The following is a 20,196-nucleotide window of genomic DNA, read 5'->3' as shown; positions in this document are numbered from 1 at the left end:
ATCACTTTTGCTTCTGAAATCAGCAAAAACATCACTTAAGCCTACAGCAGAGATCTCACCTCTTGAATGCCCTATCTACTACTTTTCCAGTAGGGGAAGTCAGTAATCTAAATAGCTCAGAAACATTTTGCAGAGTTAATAATTTGACATTCTGGAATAAACATCTCAGATACACTCCTGAAAATCTGGAGCCTTATCTTTTATGTTTCTGGGACTTACTCAATATTCACAACACTGTAGCCAAGATAAAATTCAGCCTTTTGTGTGAGTGAATTCATTCCACTGTAAGATTTACAGAGGATTTTTTCCCTCAACTTTGAAAGAATCTTGGTTTGAGCAGGTGCACATTATTTGTAATTATGTCAGTTTTTAAATCGAAAGACTTTTATAATACGCCTTGAAATATAAAAAAGATAAGGCTCATGAAAACCAGTACAAGCTTTGTATGCCATTACAACAAATACAATCTATCTTGACCTCTGATCAAGAACATTTAAGAGTTCTTCCCTTCTCCTCCCACAAAGAAAAACAAATGCAAAACTCCCTTCCCAATTATTTTTGTGATCAGAAAGCATACATTTAAGTATACAATGAATAACTATGAGCAAATAGCTTACTGCAGTGAGAACTAACATGGTTAGTTCTGAAAGTTCATGGTAATTCCAGTGATCTCTCATAAAAATTAAGCTTCACACTTTGTCCGGTGTGGGGCTTGCAGTTTGTATTCCATAGAAATAATTTTATGAGAACACTTCTCATATTAAGAAGTTGCATTCCTATATACTGTGACAGCTTCCTTGATTTCTTTTTTTTAAAAATATTATTAACATTATTATGTGGATTTTGGTCAAACACTGAAGCACATTCCTGGTTTTGTCAAACTTCTCTCTGTGCCCATGGATGCACAGTCTCTGTGCTCACCAGCAGGAAGAACATTCCCACAGCCAATATTTATCTCTGACTTAAAGACATAATAAGACATTCAAAATGAAATATTATTACTTTATGTAAAGCACAGGAAATAAATGCTAGGGGCAATGAAATACAAAACAGTTAAACAACATGTCATGGCTGCTATGCAAGTTTTTAGAAGCTGCAGCAGGGCTCTCTCAGATGCGAGCTGGTACTGGTGGCAAAAAGCGCTGGTTCTGCACATTTGAGCAATAAATTTCAGACATTGGATCATCCAAATAGAGTAAGCCAAGGTTTTTCCTTTGCTTGCTTGTGTGCTTTGGGAATGGGGGGAGAAAGGGACTCAGCCTTTGTGAAAGGTCCATTCAGATTAATTTCTTGTATTTTCAAAGGTACTTTTGGCATTCATGTCCACACCTTTGATGTAAACGTGTGTAAAACAACTGAAAAAAATTGGGATAGTTTAAACAGAGAGCTGTGTAGCACTTACAGACACTGGTATTTTAGAGCAATTCCAGTGTTTGGATTAAGCACCTACATAAAGTGAGCACAAGTTTCACCATGGTGAAGGCTGGAGACTTTCTTCAGCCAACAGGCACATGCACATGCTGTTAGAAGTTCTCTCTCTTATCCCAGGAAGTATCTCTGAAGCTCACTTCTGGGAGAGGCAAATCTGTTCTCAAAGCCAACTTCATGCTTGGCAGCTCTGCTGTCACTCGAGGGAGCTGCTTGAGATGGTTATGCTTTGTCAAATGGGCACTTGCCAAGGCTGGCAGAGACCTCCATCCCTCTGCACAATCACAAAAGACCCATCAAAATAACAATTACAACTCATTACTGAGTTGGCCTTGCGCCGAGCAGGGGGCAGCGCAGGACATGTCCCACAGGCAGCGGGTCCTGTGGGCTGTGTGGTCTGCGGCCACCGCTGCCGGGCTGCTCTCACAGACACTCGCACCAGCAGCACGTCTCTTGGCCTTGTGCTTTAGCTGGTGCTGCTGGCAGCCTCTTAATCTTCCTCATGACACTAATCAGAGCAGGATTTGGACAGAAAACCAGCCTTCCTTCCAGTCCTCTCCAAGAGCAGATCAAGTATCAAGCGCTAAATAATGAGCTATTGAGGAACTATTACCACTCAGATCTAATTTTCTATTGTCTCTGGCTGAAGCAAGGCTCAGGTAGCAAAGAGGCACCAAGAGAATTTACAGAATCATAGAATCTCAGGGGTTGGAAAGAACCTCTGAAGATCCAACCCCCCTGCTGCAGTAGGAACACCTAGGGCAGATCACACAGGAACATATCCAGGGGGGTTTTGAAGGTCTCCAGTGAAGGAGACTCCACAACCTCCCTGGGCAGCCTGTTCCAGTGCTCTGTCACTCTCACAGTAAAGACGTTTTTTTCTGATATTCATACTGAACCTCCTATGCTCCAGTTTGCACCCATTGCCCCTAGTCCCATCAGTAGACATTACTGAAAAAAGCCTGGCTCCGTCCTCCAGACTCTCGCCCTTAACATATTTGTAAATATTGATAAGGTCACCCCTCAGTCTCCTTTTCTCCAAGCTAAAGAGACCCAGCTCCCTCAGCCTTTCCTCATAAGGGAGATGTTCCACTCCCTTCATCATCTTTGTGGCTCTGTGCTGGACTCTTCCAAGCAGTTCCCTGTCCTTCTTCAACTGAGGGGCCCAGAACTGGACACAATATTCCAGATGCGGCCTCACCAAGGCAGAATAGAGGGGGAGGAGAACCTCCCTTGACCTACTAACCACACCCTTTCTTATACACCCCAGGATGCCATCGGCCTTCTTGGCCACAAGGGCACATTGCTGGCTCATGGTCCTGTCCACCAGTACCCCCAGGTCCCTTTCACCTACACTGCGCTCCAGCAGGTCAGCCCCCAACCTGTACTGGAACATGGGGTTGTTGTTCCCCAGATGCATGACTCTACACTTGTCCTTGCTGAATTTAAGAAATGTGCCTTGTCATGATGTGCATATGCATTCAAACATAAAGAGTGAGATGTTTTTTTAACATATTTTTATATGCAAGGCATTTAAAAGCACTAGCAAAAATCAGACAAAAAAAAGCTCTTTCTTGTCTTGCATCATTTGAAGAGCAGCTTCAGCCAGGAGGGTTGGCTACAGTGAAGGAGGGAACATTTAAGCAAGCAAAGATATAGGTAGATGCTTCTGTACATCCTCTACCTTTTCACAGTTGCCCCAGAAATGGCAACTGCAATGTGCCCAGTCACAGAGGCAGTCTGAAAAGATACTTTCCACATCTATTTTGGAGGTTGGTACCTCAAACAGCATGAGCCCACAAGTACAGTTATGCACCTAACCTATGATAACCTAAGTATTTTAAATGAAATGTTAGACAGGTCAATTCCAACATTTCAAATCACCTTTAGCTTTCATATACATTCTTGTGTAAACTCACATTGAATTTTAAGTGACTGAAAAGGTATTCACTTCCAAGGTTTGAATTCACTTTGGAATGCACGCAGACACTTCAGGTCCTACACGTAAAGCACAGAACCAAACACACTGTATTTTGGTATATAATTATTTCAGATGAGCCAGTCTATAGGGGAAATTACCTTGAAATCGTGGAGGTGAAGCTAAAATTATAACAGTACAAAATAAACATAAAGGTTTTTAAAGCACTATTAACATGACATTAGTATTATATATTCTTATTCACTGTCAGTAAAACTGGGAACTACTTACATATGGGATCTGCTCACCATTTTGGGCTACAAGAGAAACAGAACTAATAACACTCAGGTTAAAAAAAAAGTAGTCCTCCAGAGCCAATATAAGGGTTAGTGGAGCAGCTGGACTCTATTGGGCCTTAGGAGCAATTGTTTGCCATTTTCTACCTTGATACATTTGTATATCAAAGAAAGGTCTTTAAAACTAAACCACAGAAATTCCCAATCCAGAGATTATAAATCCACTAAACAGATATACTACAACTTATGAAATGCATAATGTATGCAAATAAAACATACATGTAATAAGCTAAGTAAGAAAATTTTTTTTTTCCACATCCAATTACTTGCAAAACAGCAACTAATCACAAAAACATGCATATAAAGAACCGATTCTGGCAAAAAACAGTGAACTGATACCGCTGCATGTGTTTTGTAGAACAGGACTTTCTGAGAACGTTGCAGAGGTGCTAAAGCAAATTGTTACAATGTCACTGCACAATGTGCTGTTGAGGTTTTATGGTCACACTGCGCCAATAGTCTCAGGAAGTTATTTTGCATTCTTATATAAACTTTTTTTCCCAATCCTGTTTTCCACAAAAAAGGGCTTTCAATAACATACAGTCTTCTGTTTATACTTAGTACAGGAAAAACATGATAAACTCGAGAACACAATCTCTACTTTGAACATATTTTAAAACTAGATTTCTACAACTTCATGTAAACAAGAATGAGCTGTTAAATGCACACCAAGAAAGAGCACAACCTTCCTGTAATTAAATGGCAGTTTTTACATAGCACTTTTTCAAAATAATGAAAATAAAAAAAAGTAAATAAATAAGCCTGTCCCAACTTAAGGCTTAACCTGCAAATTAATGTAACAGTAATAAAACCTATGCCAGCTGGAATACTTTCTTTCTTTGGCTTTGGCATGAGTAGTAAGAGCAGGTATATGTTTGAGGAAAAACAAAGTAGGACATTTTCCACCTTCAGTCACAGGATGTCAATTGAACATTGGCAAATGTTTAAAGATATTCTCAAAACGTTCAAGAAAGAATTTAAACCAGTTGGGGCTAAGAAAAAGAAACAATCTATCCTTCCTCCCTCCTCCTCTCCCCCAAACATCTGTTCCAAACTTATACTGCAAAAAACACAGCGAAGAACAGTCATAATTAATGTTATTTTGGCTTTTTAGTTGCTAGGCCTGTATTCCGAGGTTACAAATACAAAAATACAAGTTCAGGGCATTATTACTGTACTTAAGGACTCTCCTGATGCATATAACAAAAAGGCAGTTTTTATTTTCTCTTCTTTCCCCCCCTCTTTTTATTAAAAAGAAAAAAAAATAGAAACAGTATCAGGAAACAGTTTCATGTTTAAGATAAAGGATTACAGTAAAAAGTACCTACATAAATGAACTACAGTTTATGAAGCTATGAAAATACATTTGAGATGTGTTTTATAACATTGGGTTAAACATGCTTTACAGCTGTACAAAAGCTATTCAGCCACTTACAGTACAGGCCATAAAACTGCTAACGCGCAGAGGCCGTACCCGCCCCGACTCCCGCAGCGCGCACGCCCAGCTGCCACCAGCCTCCCATCCAAGGAGCTGCTATCACTCAGCAGGTAGAACGAGGAGCACCACTGATCTCAGCAGGATTCAGCTACATGTGAGTTTCCAAGATGCTCCTGGGCTGGACCTTAGACCCTCAAGTATGAATGGGCTGAATCCTGCTAAAGGGATCCCACGGCAGGCTGCCCATCGAGGACCCGGGTGCAGTAGAGCTGCAGAGACACAGGGCAGCTCAGCCCTCTTTCAGCAAAGCTTTGGGCCCATGGAGTTTCATGCTTATGAGCCCCAGGAGGGTTACAAACCCCTCACCAGGAAGGCAATGGCAGATTCACCACTTAATGCACTTAAGGTAGGGAGGACTCAGGAAGCTGAATCAGGGGAGGTTTAGGTTAGATATCAAGAAAAGGTTTTTCACACAGAGGGTGGTTGAGCACTGGAACCAGCTCCCCAGGGAAGTGGTCACAGCATCAAGCCTGCCTGAGTTCAACATGTGTTTGGATGGTGCTCTCAGGCACATGGTATGATTCTTGGGGTGCCCTCCACAGAGACAGGAGTTGGACTTCATGACCCTGATGGGCCCCTTGATCCCGATAGGTCCCTTCCAACTTAGCACAATCTATGATTCTATTATTTATTTTGCATGAAAATACACTTAATGCTTCCCTCTACTTGCATGTAAATGCTCTGACCATCTAGATTAAAGGAACACAATCAGCACAATTTGAAAGACAGACCTAATAGCAATACTCAGAATTACCAGTAAGGACTAAAATTCCTATTCATTGCTGAGCCAGAATCAAAGCTTTTGTCATAATGCCTACACAAAAAATCTACAGGAAAAACCTGTTCTGTTTTTTAATTAATCCCATTTTGTGTTTCTGAGAAAGGAATTAATTTTTAACCCCCAAATGCAGGAACATATTCAGTGGGGAATTGTGTGTCTATTCTCTTTTAAAACAAAGCAAAGATTCTGATACAATAAAATCCGCACTGTGCCTGGTATACTGTCACAAACCTTTGTTTGAGGCTGTAATTGTTTTAATCAGGTGTACAAAACATATTAGCAGGTGTGAGTTGTTTCAGACGATATATCACTGAGCTGAAGTTGAAAGTACTTTTCAAGTTGTTATTTTCCATTGCTCCTTGGCAACTTGTATCCTTTGACATTAGAGACAAAAGTGCCATGAAACTGCTATGAATAATGCTGTCCAACCATATATGGAAAAATCTTAGAAGAAGGAGCCTATGCTGGCATGGACAAAGCAGCAGGCTTCCTCTTCTGCAAGAATTCTTGTGGTGTCTTTCACCTGCCAGGCCACAAGCATTAAAAAGACAAGGTAATAATGTCATTGTGGGGTCTGCAAATGGTTTGTAGCCTTCAGCTCACCTGGTAATACCTGACAGCTACTAACCACCCCATCTTCCTAGAATTTTATGTAATTTTGATGATCATGTACTGGCTAACATTGACCTGTAACACAATTTCCCCTGTGAAATAAAGCTCTATGTTTTAAGTAATCAAGTGTAAAAGGGTAAGGTAGCCCTTGCTTTTTTTTACTTCCAATTTGCTTTGGCTACAGTGCAAGGAAAACTCAAACATTTGCTGAAGTTTCACCATCTTCAGCACACTGAAGTGCTGGCCTAAGTATACTATTTTTTTTCTGCTAGGCACTGTATAATAACTGCTGTCAGTATGCAGACATACAGCACTAGAATAGCTAGAACACATTTTTTTCAGTTCTCAAGGCACAACAATGGTACAACTAGATCCTGTTCTTGGGAGTGTAATATTTTATATATATATATTTATGTGCATATACACAGGCATGATTAAAATAAACACCTGAAAGTTCCATGTGCCCCACTACAGTTTCCAACTTTCTGAAAAACATTTGTGTGTTCAGTTAGTAATTTTCAAGGTAATTAGCAGAATACTTATAAAGCTAAATAGTAAATGAATCAATCAATCCCTCCACCAATTGGCCCTTGCCGTATAAACACACAAACACGAATACTGTCGTTGTTACCCAGAACCACTGAAGCTCCTTTCTGAGTGTCATGCTATTCCTACATTAAACCAGTTACGCCACAAGCTGTGAAATGCAGGCACCAAATGCTTTCTACAAAATGTACATTTTTTACACATTTGGAGGAAAAAAGGTCCATGTACAGTGGCTGTGCTTTTACATAAAAAGACCAAAACCCTTGTCACAAATTAACACACAGGTAATCTTTACTTTAAGCTTATTGTACATTTTCTGTTCTCTACCCTGCTAAAAATGGTTTGCCAGGTTAGACTACTACGATGGGGATTATAAAACAGTTCCTGTGCTTGAAGTACTTTAAAATCTACAAGCCATGTTTCTGTTGCTGCTTTGTAGCTCAAACCCCAAAACTAGTGATGATTTTATGAGTTGCCATAGTCTAGACAACTCGGTTACTTTTCAATGAAATTGTTCCTTGGGGAGAGTACTGTGAAAATTCCCATACAATTAATTACAGGTATGTGCAACTTAAAATACAATTCTACAGCACAGTAGCTTTACAATTGCTGGTGCAATTTATGTCTGTATTAACAAGAATACCCTAAAGGGGCTGGGAAGACAAAGTACAAGAAACAGGAGGATACATGTAAAGCTGCCTGTAGTGAACAAGAGTATACAAATGAGATGCAATGTTAAATTTTTGATGTGCCTTCTCCTCTGGCAAGATTCAGTGTTCTACTGAAAAGCACAAAATCTGATGACTGAGTCAATATTCCCAAAATGTATTTTTATAGCAAACTGGGCTCAACACATTGTTACTGCCAAGTTAAAGAGCAAATGAGAAATTTAACAGAATTATAAGGGAAATGCACCCATAAAGTAGAAAAAGGAAGAAAAACAGAAAACGCAGAGGAAAGCTAAGAGAAGAATTGTGATTTTAAAAAAACTCAACAACAACTACAACAAAAAAACCTTAATACATTTTGCCCTCACTGCACAGACCTATTTTCCCTCATCAGATATTTTTACCTCAATCTTACTTTCCTCTATATACACTTACAAATGGCCTTTTAACTTTACAAATAATTCCAATTATTCTAAGTACCACTTAAAAATAATTTCATTTTGTGAATGCTTCTTTGTACTCATGTTGTAAGTTAGTTTAGGATGGAGTTACAGAAAGGACTAAGCAGGAGAGGTTATCATGTGTTTTCTTGTGAAAACAGTAGAAAAGGTTAGTTATGGGAGAATCTCCATAGTTTTGCTCCATTGTTACAAGATTACAGCCTTGGATCAGTGGAAGTCCCAAATTTCTGAAAAGATGTCTGTGGGTTGTATTGGTGTATCTAGCACAGTGCTGCAGAAATACTCCAGGATCCATACCCCAAAGCCACAGGACTTTGACAGATACAAAGTCATGCGCTTGGGGCCCTATGCTCCTTGCAAACACTGAACGTCACTCCTCTCTCACTTGGTCCATCTGCAACACGAGAGGTGGCCTCTGAGAAGTCCCAAAACTACTGTAAACCAAACCAGATAACTCCAGTAAGGCCACTGGGGGCTGAGGTTTGCAGAGTCCTTAAAGACTCCAGTTTTGTCTAGGAGACAAAAAAATTTGACACCATGGCCTCCCTTACAGAATCATAGAGTCACAGGGGTTGGAAAGGACCTCTGAAGATCATTGAGTCCAACCCCCCTGCTGCAGCAGGAACACCTAGGGCAGATCACACAAGAACACATCCAGATGGGTCTTGAAAGCCTCCAGAGAAGGAGACTCCACAACCTCTCTGGGCAACCTTTTCCAGTGCTCTGTCACCCTCACAGTAAAGACGTTTTTCCTCATGTTGAGGTGGAATTTCTTGTGTTGTAGCTTGGTGCCGTTTCCCCTCATCCTATTACAGGGCACCACTGAAAAGTGATTGGCCCATTCTTGACATCCACCCTTCAGATATTTGTAGACATTAATAAAGTCCCCTCTCAGTCTCCTTTACTCAAGACTAAAGTGCCCCAAGTCTCAGCCTTTCCTCGTATGACAGATGTTCCAGTCTGTTAATTATCTTTGAAAAATAAAAGAAAAAACCCTTGAAAAAGAATTAGTCATCAAACCTGGGGCAACTCTCACCCTTCCTTTAGGGTCCAGCCAAACTGCAGTGCAGGTACTCAGGAAATCCCACAGCTAGATTTAAAAAAAAGGCACATAATGCAATTGTACAAAGGAGAAGAATCAAGATACTCTTTGGTAGATCCAAGATAAAAATTAAATAACTTACATAGAAAAGTTATGTCTGTAAACACTTGTCTTATTTAGGTTTCTTAGGCAGAATCTCTCTCCCCTTTCCTTTCTGCATAGTATTTCCCCTTCTTGACTCTTGACTCTCAGCAACACCTTGGTGCTAGAGCCCTCTCCACGTTTCTACAGGAAGTTATTGATTATCTACTTTATTTCCAACAGTAAATATGAGAAACTAATCTGTCAGTGTAGGTTACTTTTACTTATTGCCACTGCTTTATCAGAATTTCACAAGAACAGATAAAGAAAACAGAAGCAACAAGAGTTACAACAGTCTGCTGGTGGTCCCCCAGTGGAAGAGACTTCCAGGCACTTTGGGACATCAAGATACAGTTTCCACACAATCTAGGTGTACCTAGCAATCACTGAACCACAAACATGTGCAGGTTTGACTAACATAAATGTTCTTGATCCTTATGATAATTTAAAGCTATTCGGGGCTTTAAGTTAGTAATCATTATTTGCCATGCAGTCACACCCATGGTATGATAACAGCACTGCTGCTGTGCCTAAGGTAAATCTTTGTTTCACACGTACCTTTGTTCCACAGATCCTCCAAGCTCAAGTTTCAGTATGTTCTTTCTATTTGGTCTAGTTTTGTCAGTAGGTAACTAATATAACACATACCCTTCCTTCCCTGTCTAATGAAGCCAGACAGCCACCTGACACTCAATGACTGCTAGAAAAAAAAAAAAAAAAAAAAGAAGAGAAATCAATTTCTGAAGCAATTAGCCAAGCACAGTAACAAGCACTTGAGTATTTTTTACTCTGGATTACTGGAAGAAAGCTGAATATGTACGAGGTTAAAGTCTGGTTCCCTAGAAGAGGAAAGTGGCATCTAGCTCTTTTAGCTGTTAGTGGGAACAAATCCCACCTGTGCTAAGAAAACCCCCATAGGAAATAATTGCACTTTTACTTATTATTTTTCATTGTTATTGGAAACCTCCTACTATGGCTTTATTCCTTAAGGCAGAAACTAGAAACTACCACAGATTTTACTTATTATGCATGCTCAGTCACGACCTCAGCCAGAAGCTCATGTTAAAATCTCATACCATGTCTAAGCACACACATACATTATAGTTAAGTCATATGTTGATCAACTGTTTTGCACAATGACGTTCATTATTTTTTTAATTATTATTTATGTATTTATTTTTACAAGAACACCCATAAGGCTCTGTTAGACTAGGCGCCTCAGACTCCTAAATCCTGGGGAAACACGTGTAGAGATTAATTAGTGTGCAGGATTAACGTAGGCCCCCAAACCTGCAATTAGATGGAACCATTTTGGCTCCAATCATTATAAAAAAAGTTATCTTTCATCATCTGCACAGAAATGTGAAATCCTGGCACCGGTGAATACCCTCAGACCATAATACAGTTGCCTTAAGATATTTTATCATAGATTTTATTGAACCTTGCAGGCCTGAAACATTGAATGCATTCAGACAAACTTCCATTATGTCGGAGAACAGAATTTGGTCTTCATTTTGTGAAGTATGGCTTAGTTATTTGCCCATACTGTTTATACAATAGTGGGTCTATATATCTAATTTTAAATAAAAATATAGCATGTAAGTTTTTCAGTCTCTGAACAAGCAATTAAACAAGTAGAAACTTCTCTCAATCTGAACAACTAATGAGATGGTTCCTCAGACATCTGAAAGTGTGTTTTTTCAAGCTGCAGTAGAACTCGGTTGGTTCGTGCTTTACTATGCTAGACACCCCATAAGTCAAACACACAAAAATGTAGCACTCAGCCCCCTTGTCAGCAATGATTTAATACAAGAACCCTGGGATTTCATATCATATTTCTACTTTTCATTATTTTTGTCAATAACATCTGCATTATACTACACTACATTAAGATAAGGTGCAATAATTCAACCTGAGAATTTACAATACGCTAACACAGGTGAAGAGTTTTTGAAGTGAATGGCTGAAGTTAGGCTTTTATGCATATGTAAATTCTTGAACTTGAAACTCTTTAAGTGCAAAATAATTCATTCCAATCTGACAAAACCCTTGTTACATGCTAAATCAGGCATTCATCTCCTCAGTGAGTTCTAAATGCTTAAAATTAATCATGTGCTTAAGTGCATGTGACCCAATTTTGTAGCATGATTTTCAAAAAGTTATCAGGATGTACTTGTTTCCACTAACTTGTCCTGACTCCCAAGTGTAATTTCAAGCAAATTTTGAAATTGAAGAATATTTTGCCATGCACAAACTTTAAAAAAAGATGACTACCACAGCTCTCTCCAGCTGTAGAGTATGAAGCTAATTTGCATTGTCCAAGGAAAAAGCTGTTGCAGATTATCAAATGAATAGTGGATTTAATGGTTCACAGTCTACTCTGATTAAACCTAACATGGAGTTCAGAAATGCCACCTGCTGACAGAAGCCTAAGAAATTCTGATATAAACAGCAGTTCTGCTACAAATGCAGATTAATTTGGCTACATATTTTTAGAGCATCTGTAAACTAAAAAAGTTTCACCACCTAACTCCTCCTCCCCTCAGTCCTCAGTTCATTTGGGGGGGGGACACCCTTGTTATTTTACATTCCTACTGTCCACTTTAAACTGACAAAGTAGCTTAGCTGAGCAGACCTCTTTTTCTTGCTTGATTCTGTTTAGCATTCTGTTATAGCAGGCTGCATAACAGCTGTCCCTGCCATATGATTACTTTGTTGTTAAAAGTGTAACATATGGAAACTGTACTGAAATGTTAGCTGCTTTGATACCTATGAAAAGGTATGAGCTTTTGCATTACAACAAGACAACACATTTTTTTAAACAACTTAAAGTAAAAAATTAAACACATATTTAGAATCTAAACCATATTAATTTCCAGCATGCCTCTAACTTCATTTCAATGGCCAATTCCAATGGCTGGTTACTATTGGGGTTTTGATTGCTATTACCAGCAAACAATGGGCGGTTTTCTTTCAACTTTTGCATTCTTGGAAAAGAAAAGGGAACAGATTCAAGGGGAGGCCCTGGGGATTCCTTCATGAGTTATCCATGAAGGCAAATGCTATACTGTGGAATCACAGGAACCCTATTTTTCATGCCATTGAGATAACATTACTTGAGATAACGAGGTTTATTGGGAAAACTGAAAATGCGACAGTGTTTTGCTTCCCATTCCTTAATGAACCAGAAGTAAGGTGGATCCTTACAAATTAATTTCCAAGTATCAACTGCCTTTGGCAGGAGGAGAAAGGGGATCTTTAGTTATAATACACAGACTTTCTTCCCCTTTAAATTAGTCACCTACAGAGGGAACAATGAAGCTCTAAATTATTTAATCAGTAGCGAGAACACCCATTAACACAAGAAGGAAGTTGTAATTTTTTGGTCACTGTTTTGCTAGTAGTTGCATTTGAACCCTGAACAAAATTCACCTGAGTAAAAGATTATTAGTCTGAGTTGTAAAAATCTATTAATTGCATTGAATAGAAGGCTATATATGCACTATTTTAATCTTAGAAGATACTCCCTAATTATGTAAATGGAACAAGATTCCCTTTAATATAGTTTGTTAAATAAACCTACAACACACACAAATATATTTAAAATCCTTGTATATACTTAGGAATGCAGTCATATTAAGTGTCAAAAGTACATCTAATTACAATAGGTGCTGAAAACACACACTAGGTGAAGACTCCTTTTTTAAAATTGAAAATATATTAAATTTCACTTTCTGTCTTTAAATCACATATTATATAAAAGACACTGTTCACCACTAGTATGATTTGTTAGAAAAAAATTGACCCATTTCACATACGATCTAACTGGCTGAAACAGTGCAGCTTTAGGATTATTGACACAGCTACAAATCAGTCCTAATTTCAGTTTAAGAATATGTTCTCTATATCTAAATATAGAACTACTAAATCATCATTCAAATAGCATCCTCAGATAGCAAATGTAGTGGTTTCTACATCAATAGTATTACCTTGAAAGCCTCAGTCATAATTTTAAAAAAGTCTTATAATATTGCTGTATTGAATTTTTAAGCATATTTTATTACAGTATCACTGTTTATATCTTAAGATTCCTTTAAGGTTAAAGTCAATCCTACAAAGTACTTTTTACTCCAAATTAAAATTAATTATTACTTTAATGTTTTACTAGAAAGAAAAAAAACCAAGAGATTGAAAAACTGTTTTCAATAGGTGGAAAATGGGGTCACTTTCATAAATACTGAGACTGGGCTAGTGGAAATTTCAAGGAAGTTTGCCATATTAAGGAAAGGTAAAATCTTTCAAATGCAATCAATGAAAAATGACTGCACAAATATGACTCCCTAGAAAGGCATTTATCCTGATTAGTAAGATAAACCAATAGTTAGTCACCTACTTAAATGACAGCTGCAAATCAAAATGGGACTTGCCAGTTCTTGCACGGGGTCAGCTATGACCACCCATGAAAACCTCACGCTTTCATCTCCTTTACAAGTGGAAGGGCTGACAGACGGCTGCAGCTCTTCCAGCCAACCATAGCATCCTCATTGCTTGCTGCCAGGACCGGCTGCCATCCGCTGCCTAACACGATCAGGCAGTAAGCAGGTCTATAAACCTCTAAAAACAGCATAAATGTTATAACTTGTAATCTATTAAAATAAAAATAAACAGGAAAGGAGGTCTGAGAGCCAGATTCTTCAGAGCAAAATGTAATGCTAATTATGGCATTTGAAAATATTTCAGCTTTTTTTGGGGGGTGGGCAAGACTTAGGGCTGAGCCATTAAAAAGCCAGTTGGTAGTATAAAACTCTTGCTTTAGGATTTATAAGAAGGCAAAAAATTCACTCCAGGCTGAAATTTACTATCCCAGGCCTGGAATCATTTAACAAAAAAGTCTTAAATATGGAAGAAAAAACAAACACAAAGCAGTGGTTTGAGATTATTTTTTGGCGCTCCTTCAGTGCAAAAGTGGCTTAATTTAATTTACTTATTTATTTTTAAGTTTGAGACACATTACCATGAATTACTTTTGTAACTAAAATTGGGACCAGGTTATTTTAATAACGAATTATCAATGAGTCACCATCACTGAATCTTTCTTAAAGCTTTTCAGTATGAAGAGATACCATAGTTTTCAAAGGAATGTCAATGCTCTGACTTACACTCAGAAGTCAGGAAGCTAAGGGTGGAAATTCATCTGTGAGCCACACAGATGTATGAAAACACTTAAAAAATTGACAGCGTATGTTAAAGATGCAATGTCAGCCTCATTTTTATCCATAACTAGACTTCATTAGTTTTGTGGGTTTAAGATTGACATTTAAAAATAAAGGCAACATAAGTTTTTGTGACTTAATTGAGTGCTCCTTAAATAAAGATATATTTCAATGTTTGCAGACTGTTAAAGTCTTTCCAAAATAAGCTATGTGCTGGTGCTACTTAGCTATATTTCCCCATCACCCTAAGGAGTCTGTATTGCTGATGGAAGCCATTTATTTAGCTAAATCCCGCCTGTGAACTCTAACAAGAACATTTAAGTCTTCTAAACAAAGTCTCCTGGGAGATACTATTGTTAAATAAAAACTGGAACAAATTTTTAAAGTGAACTTTCTACAATCATTAGAAGATGCAGGTCTTAAGAAGAAGAGAAAACTTGTTACAGGAGAGGGAACAAAAAGCCAAATGTAAGCCAAAAGCACATGCCAGTCACCCCTGAGGGAACAGAGGGGAGGTAGAGAAAATTAACTGCTGCATTTCTACTTCCCAACAAAACCACAAATGGGCCGTTTCAGGGGACTAACACATACAGAGCCTGCAGATAAATATGCGTCTGCCTCATTACCTGAGAAGAGCCTGAAAGAGCACACTTTGCTGAATATTTCTGCTTCTACAGTAATAATCTTATGCAGAAGAAGGTGCTATACATATGCATGCAACATTTGCAACATGTATGTGTGTCAGCTTGGAAACTGCTCAACTGTCTGCAAATTTGGCCCGCAGTCTTTTGGCATGGATTTTTACAGTGAAACTTTTAACAAACATTCTCTGCAGCCAAACCACCTTGAACTGTTTCTTATCAAATTTCACAAGCTGAGTGGGCTTAAGTCTGGTCAATACATGGATGAGAGACCATTATATGAAATTATGCTTTGCTGAAAAATGGCAACAGTAGCTTAACAACCATGAGCAAATGGCAAGACTTAGCTGTAAGGATGTAAACAGAGATGACTGGGATTCAGGCAGCTGGCTGCCTTCACCCAAGACCACCACACCTAGCAAAGCCAGGACAAGCAACACACTTACAGGGAGGACACCACATGGAAAATGGGACCCAAAAGATTCCTGCTTTCTACCTCAAACAAGAATGGCAAACAGCCATAAAGCACACACTCTCTGCTGACAGAGATGTGTATTTATATGTCATCTCATGAGCCTATAAAGTGTGCTTTGTCTCTGGCATTTAAAGTGGCACCATCTTGGAGTCACACCCTGTGCAGTAATAGTAATGTCAGGCATACTGCTGATGTTTGGTTATCTAAAACAAAGTCTTGAACAACAGAGATGGAAGATAATAGAAGAGAAAATGCCATTCTGAACATTTAATTAATAAATTTGGTTCAGAGAAATCCCATATTATTTTTTACAAAGTGTAGGTATAAGGTAGAATGAGGACAATTATTATATTTGGATTGTAACAAATATTTAACATCAATCCAGATTATCTTTCAGATGATCTTTCAGGCAACCTAAGGAAAAACCACAACATACATGTTTACCTGTATTCAAAGATGAGTTAACAAGACTTTGCTCAGAGTACAAATTAAACAGAATCACACAGAAGGAATACAGCAATATTCTTCATTCTCACTGGATGCAGTGGAGGGTATTCCTGCAGGGCTTGGAAGTTGTGTAGGCACTGCAAGGCTGACATGCAGGACAATTTACATGCTCTAAATGGCTTCCCTGAAACAGATCTTGCCTAACTATCTTTGGTGTTACCACTTTGCTAGTCGACTGCCATATATACATGCACTTAAGGGAAAAAGATGCACATCAGCCAGCAACAGACATGTGAGCTGCCTATCTAAAATTAGTCTGCTGGTCTTCCTGGGCTCCCTCTGCAGGCACCGCGCTGACAGAAAAAGCAGCTCAGCTGCAGTAGGACTCGAAGCACCTCATCTAAGTAAGTTACAACCATTACAGAGAACAAAACCCTGCAAAAAAAAGCAAATACTGCAAAAAATTCTGTAGTTCTCAGAAAAATCTCCATGCTTATTTTAGGACCATAAAACTTTAAAGGTGACAAAAATGGAAATTGTGGCGTGAGGTTGCTGAAATGGATCTCAATTCATAGTTAACTAAAAAATAAAATCTTCAAGAAAGAATACACAGTTTTTGCTACCAGGCTATTACAAACCCTAACCTGACAACAGGGCTCCAACATGGAACTTGGAACAGAAGGTGCAGAAAGTGGAAGCTGGTATTATTTATAACCTGGCAGGCAGGACGCTCAGAAACTCAGGCAAAACAACCTGATTCTCCCCTAGCTACAGGCAAAACAACACTCTGAGTAACTTAAAAAGTCTGAAATATAATTAAATAATAAAAGTATTTCAGTAGACAGATATTGGCTTTTTCTTTAGTATTTGATGGAATATGTTTCAGAGTACATTGTTAACCCATGTTTCTGACAGATGTACTAAGTTATACTACCTGACCACATCATGAATTAGCCTTCCCAGGTGGAGCTGTACAAAAAGTAAAACAAAAGAAAGCAGGAATTCCTTGACATCTGTAGGATGTCAAGGAAATTAATGAGTTTGTTTCAAATTGAAGACAATTAAGAAAATCTTAGTTTTAAATTTTTCTGTATTACATTAGGACTTTTATCATTTACCTGTTCTCAACAAACTTCCCTTCTTCATATCCAAGGACACACTGAACAACCAATTCATCTCAGAACTTGCAGACAGAGCATTATGAGAACTGCTACAACTTTTCCATTGAATCAGTAATACTAAACCATTAAATAGCTTATATAAAACACATGGCATAGCAGTTTATCAAAGCGGGGATGTTCATGTGATTTCCTATTAAGAATAATATGTAGAGCCTATTTTTTATGGATCAGAAAATATGTATTATATGCATTTAGCTTTTCAGAAGGAAATACTGGTATTTATTCTGAAGTATATCAGAATTATCAGACATGATCTCTACATAATGTAAATCAGACTGACCTGTGCCAAGAGATCTACAATCTTCAGCTGCAATGCAAAAAAATTTCCCAGAAATTTTATACAGGGAAAAACTACTAGAATACATGTCTTTGAAGAAAACACAGATCACTTTTTTATATATTAATTTTTTTGAACACAGTTTCCTAATGAAAGTCATGTCTACTTTATGACAGCAGCTGAGCATTTCTCTCCATCCACTCATCTATTAATTCAGTCACTCTCAAAACAAAAACAAAAAAAAGAAAGAGGAAAGGGGCAGGGTGGAAGATCCTGACTACTTTTACTTGTATTTTAAATTAACACTGTACCATTTACCATTACAGCTCTCCTACTGATACATCAAGGCCTTTTGCACATTTGGTATTTCTGGTAAGATTAATTTCTTTGTGTAATAATCTCAGCTGCAATTTTAAAAGTTAAATGGACTTCTCAGCTTTAGCAAAGAACCTGGAAAAAAATGCCCAAAGACATTTTAGAGATTACAAACCAAATGCAAATAAAGGAGCCCAATGCTTTTATGTCTTATTTTCAGGGGAGTCTTCTTCCCAATGCCTCCATATGCCTGTTGTTCTCCAAATGCCATGTTGCAAAATTGCTAGTTTATTTGGGATAAACCAAACAGTAGGTGTTTACCTGTAGGAGTACTACTGCGAAACGAAGAGGATGGGGTGATTGGAGGGGTGACTGGAGGAGTAAGGCTTCCACTGCTGTGGCGAGGTGGAGTAGATACATTCCCACGGGACACCGTGCTTGACAAAGTCAAAGAGAGCTTTGGCTGAATCTTCTTCTTCAAAGACTCCTGCTCACGTCGAGCTGCATCAGTCATAAATCTAGAACAATGACAATCATGAAGATGAGAAGCTTGAAACACTGCCTGCAAGCAAGCTTTTGGTAAAGATAAAGTAAATATTTTTTGCCCTCAGTGACCAAATGGAGCATGAAACTCAGCCATGACAAATTCCTCAGCAACAAGCATTTCAGGTGTTCAAGATATGGGCCATTTGCTACTGATTTCAATAGAACTTACATTAGACATCTGTGTCATGTGCAAATATACAAGCCTTTTTAAACTCCAACCAGAGATCAGCACTGCACACAGTATTACAAGAACTATACTCAATCCTTTACAATAATTGCACTCAATCCTTCTGTGAAAAAGTATTTGAGTAGCTTTAGAAGAGAAAAATGTTAGGGGTAAAGCTGTTGAATCTGAAGGTCAAAGGGACAGTATGAATTACATTGTGTAGATTTATAACTTCCAACTTAGAATAATCACATCCTTTTGCTGAAGGTTTTCGACAATGTTGCCTGACACAGAAGATGTCCAATTGAAATACAATTCCTCACAGGAGTTCTCAACCCTTGAAAACTAAATAAAGTTTCTATGTAGAGCTTTGGTACACGCTGTTGAAGATTTAATGCAACTCAAGGTTCATCTCCGTGAGCTGCTGAGAGTGAACTCCATCAGTATGACGCAAGGTGTGCACCAGTAGTGCAGTAATCCCAGCAGTGCAACTTTTTGCATGGGATATCTCACCTAGAAGAAAAATAGCTTTTTTCACTTCTATTGGGATTCCTTCAAAGAAAAAAACAGTTGAAGTGAAAAAGAGTTACACCAGAACACCTGATACGGGATTATGTTGACATTCAAAGCATCACTGCTGGCACCTGTATCAACCCTCACTTGGAGGCACTAGAGTCCCCCACAGTGGGATTTCTGCAACTCAGACTTCATGCACTTAGCATTCAAGCAATACTTTAATCCTTTGACTTTTCTCTCCACTGCATAAAGAGCAATCTTGAAGGATTCCTAAAAAGACAGGCTAAAGAAATCACCTTGTCTGTACAGTCCTCTGTCCTTCATGCTAAAGTACAAACTACACCTGTCAATGAATAAAACAATATGCACTAGCATGTGATACAGAATGAGTTAAACCTAGACATTTGTTTGACCAGGTTAGGCAAAGTAAACCATGCTTTAGCCAAGACACAAGCTTTACATAATGAGCCGTTGCAATCTTGGCAAACCTTGAAAGGTGCATTCAGAGAGGTGAGAACGCAGTGCAGCCGGTACACTGCTCTCACCTCAGAGCCAGCTGTCATCAGAAACTCATATTTTTGATCCAGTAAGGAAACAGAATGACAAAAAGTACCAGTGTTTATTTGTATTGGACTAAGTGAGGGTGACCTGGCTTTCTTTCAATAGTCACACTCTCCTCAGAGGAGCCTAGAAAAGAGAATGAAAGTAAGAAGGCTCTTGGACTAACAAGTGATGAAGAGAGGCATCATGGGGACATCACAATGCAGTGCATATTGAACCTGCTTTCATATGTAACCATACAGCATGCTCAGCACGCTACACTCTCCTCAGAGGAGCCTAGAAAAGAGAATGAACAGACTCAGGGATAGTAGCCATAAAGAACAAGTCCATGGAGGAAATTATGAAGATGCTGAATTGTTGTATTGGATGTAGGTGGCAAGGTTTTGGTAGCAGAGGGACTGCAGGGT

At 38.5% G+C, this 20,196-nt stretch overlaps 1 protein-coding gene across 1 annotated transcript in view; it reads right to left on the bottom strand.

Annotated features, from left to right (window-relative positions):
- Positions 1-20,196, bottom strand: part of JAZF1 (JAZF zinc finger 1) — a 92,958-nt gene that overhangs the window by 13,572 nt on the left and 59,190 nt on the right. Inside the window, exon 4 of the mRNA XM_010007638.1 lies at positions 18,322-18,518. Coding sequence (XP_010005940.1) covers positions 18,322-18,518 — 197 coding nt within the window. The remainder of the gene's footprint in view (positions 1-18,321; positions 18,519-20,196) is intronic.

The sequence above is a fragment of the Chaetura pelagica genome, unplaced genomic scaffold, assembly GCF_000747805.2.
Source record: "Chaetura pelagica isolate M959 unplaced genomic scaffold, ChaPel_1.0 scaffold10, whole genome shotgun sequence".
NCBI classification, from domain to species: Eukaryota; Metazoa; Chordata; class Aves; order Apodiformes; family Apodidae; genus Chaetura; species Chaetura pelagica.
This window is presented reverse-complemented; position numbering and strand designations above follow the sequence as displayed.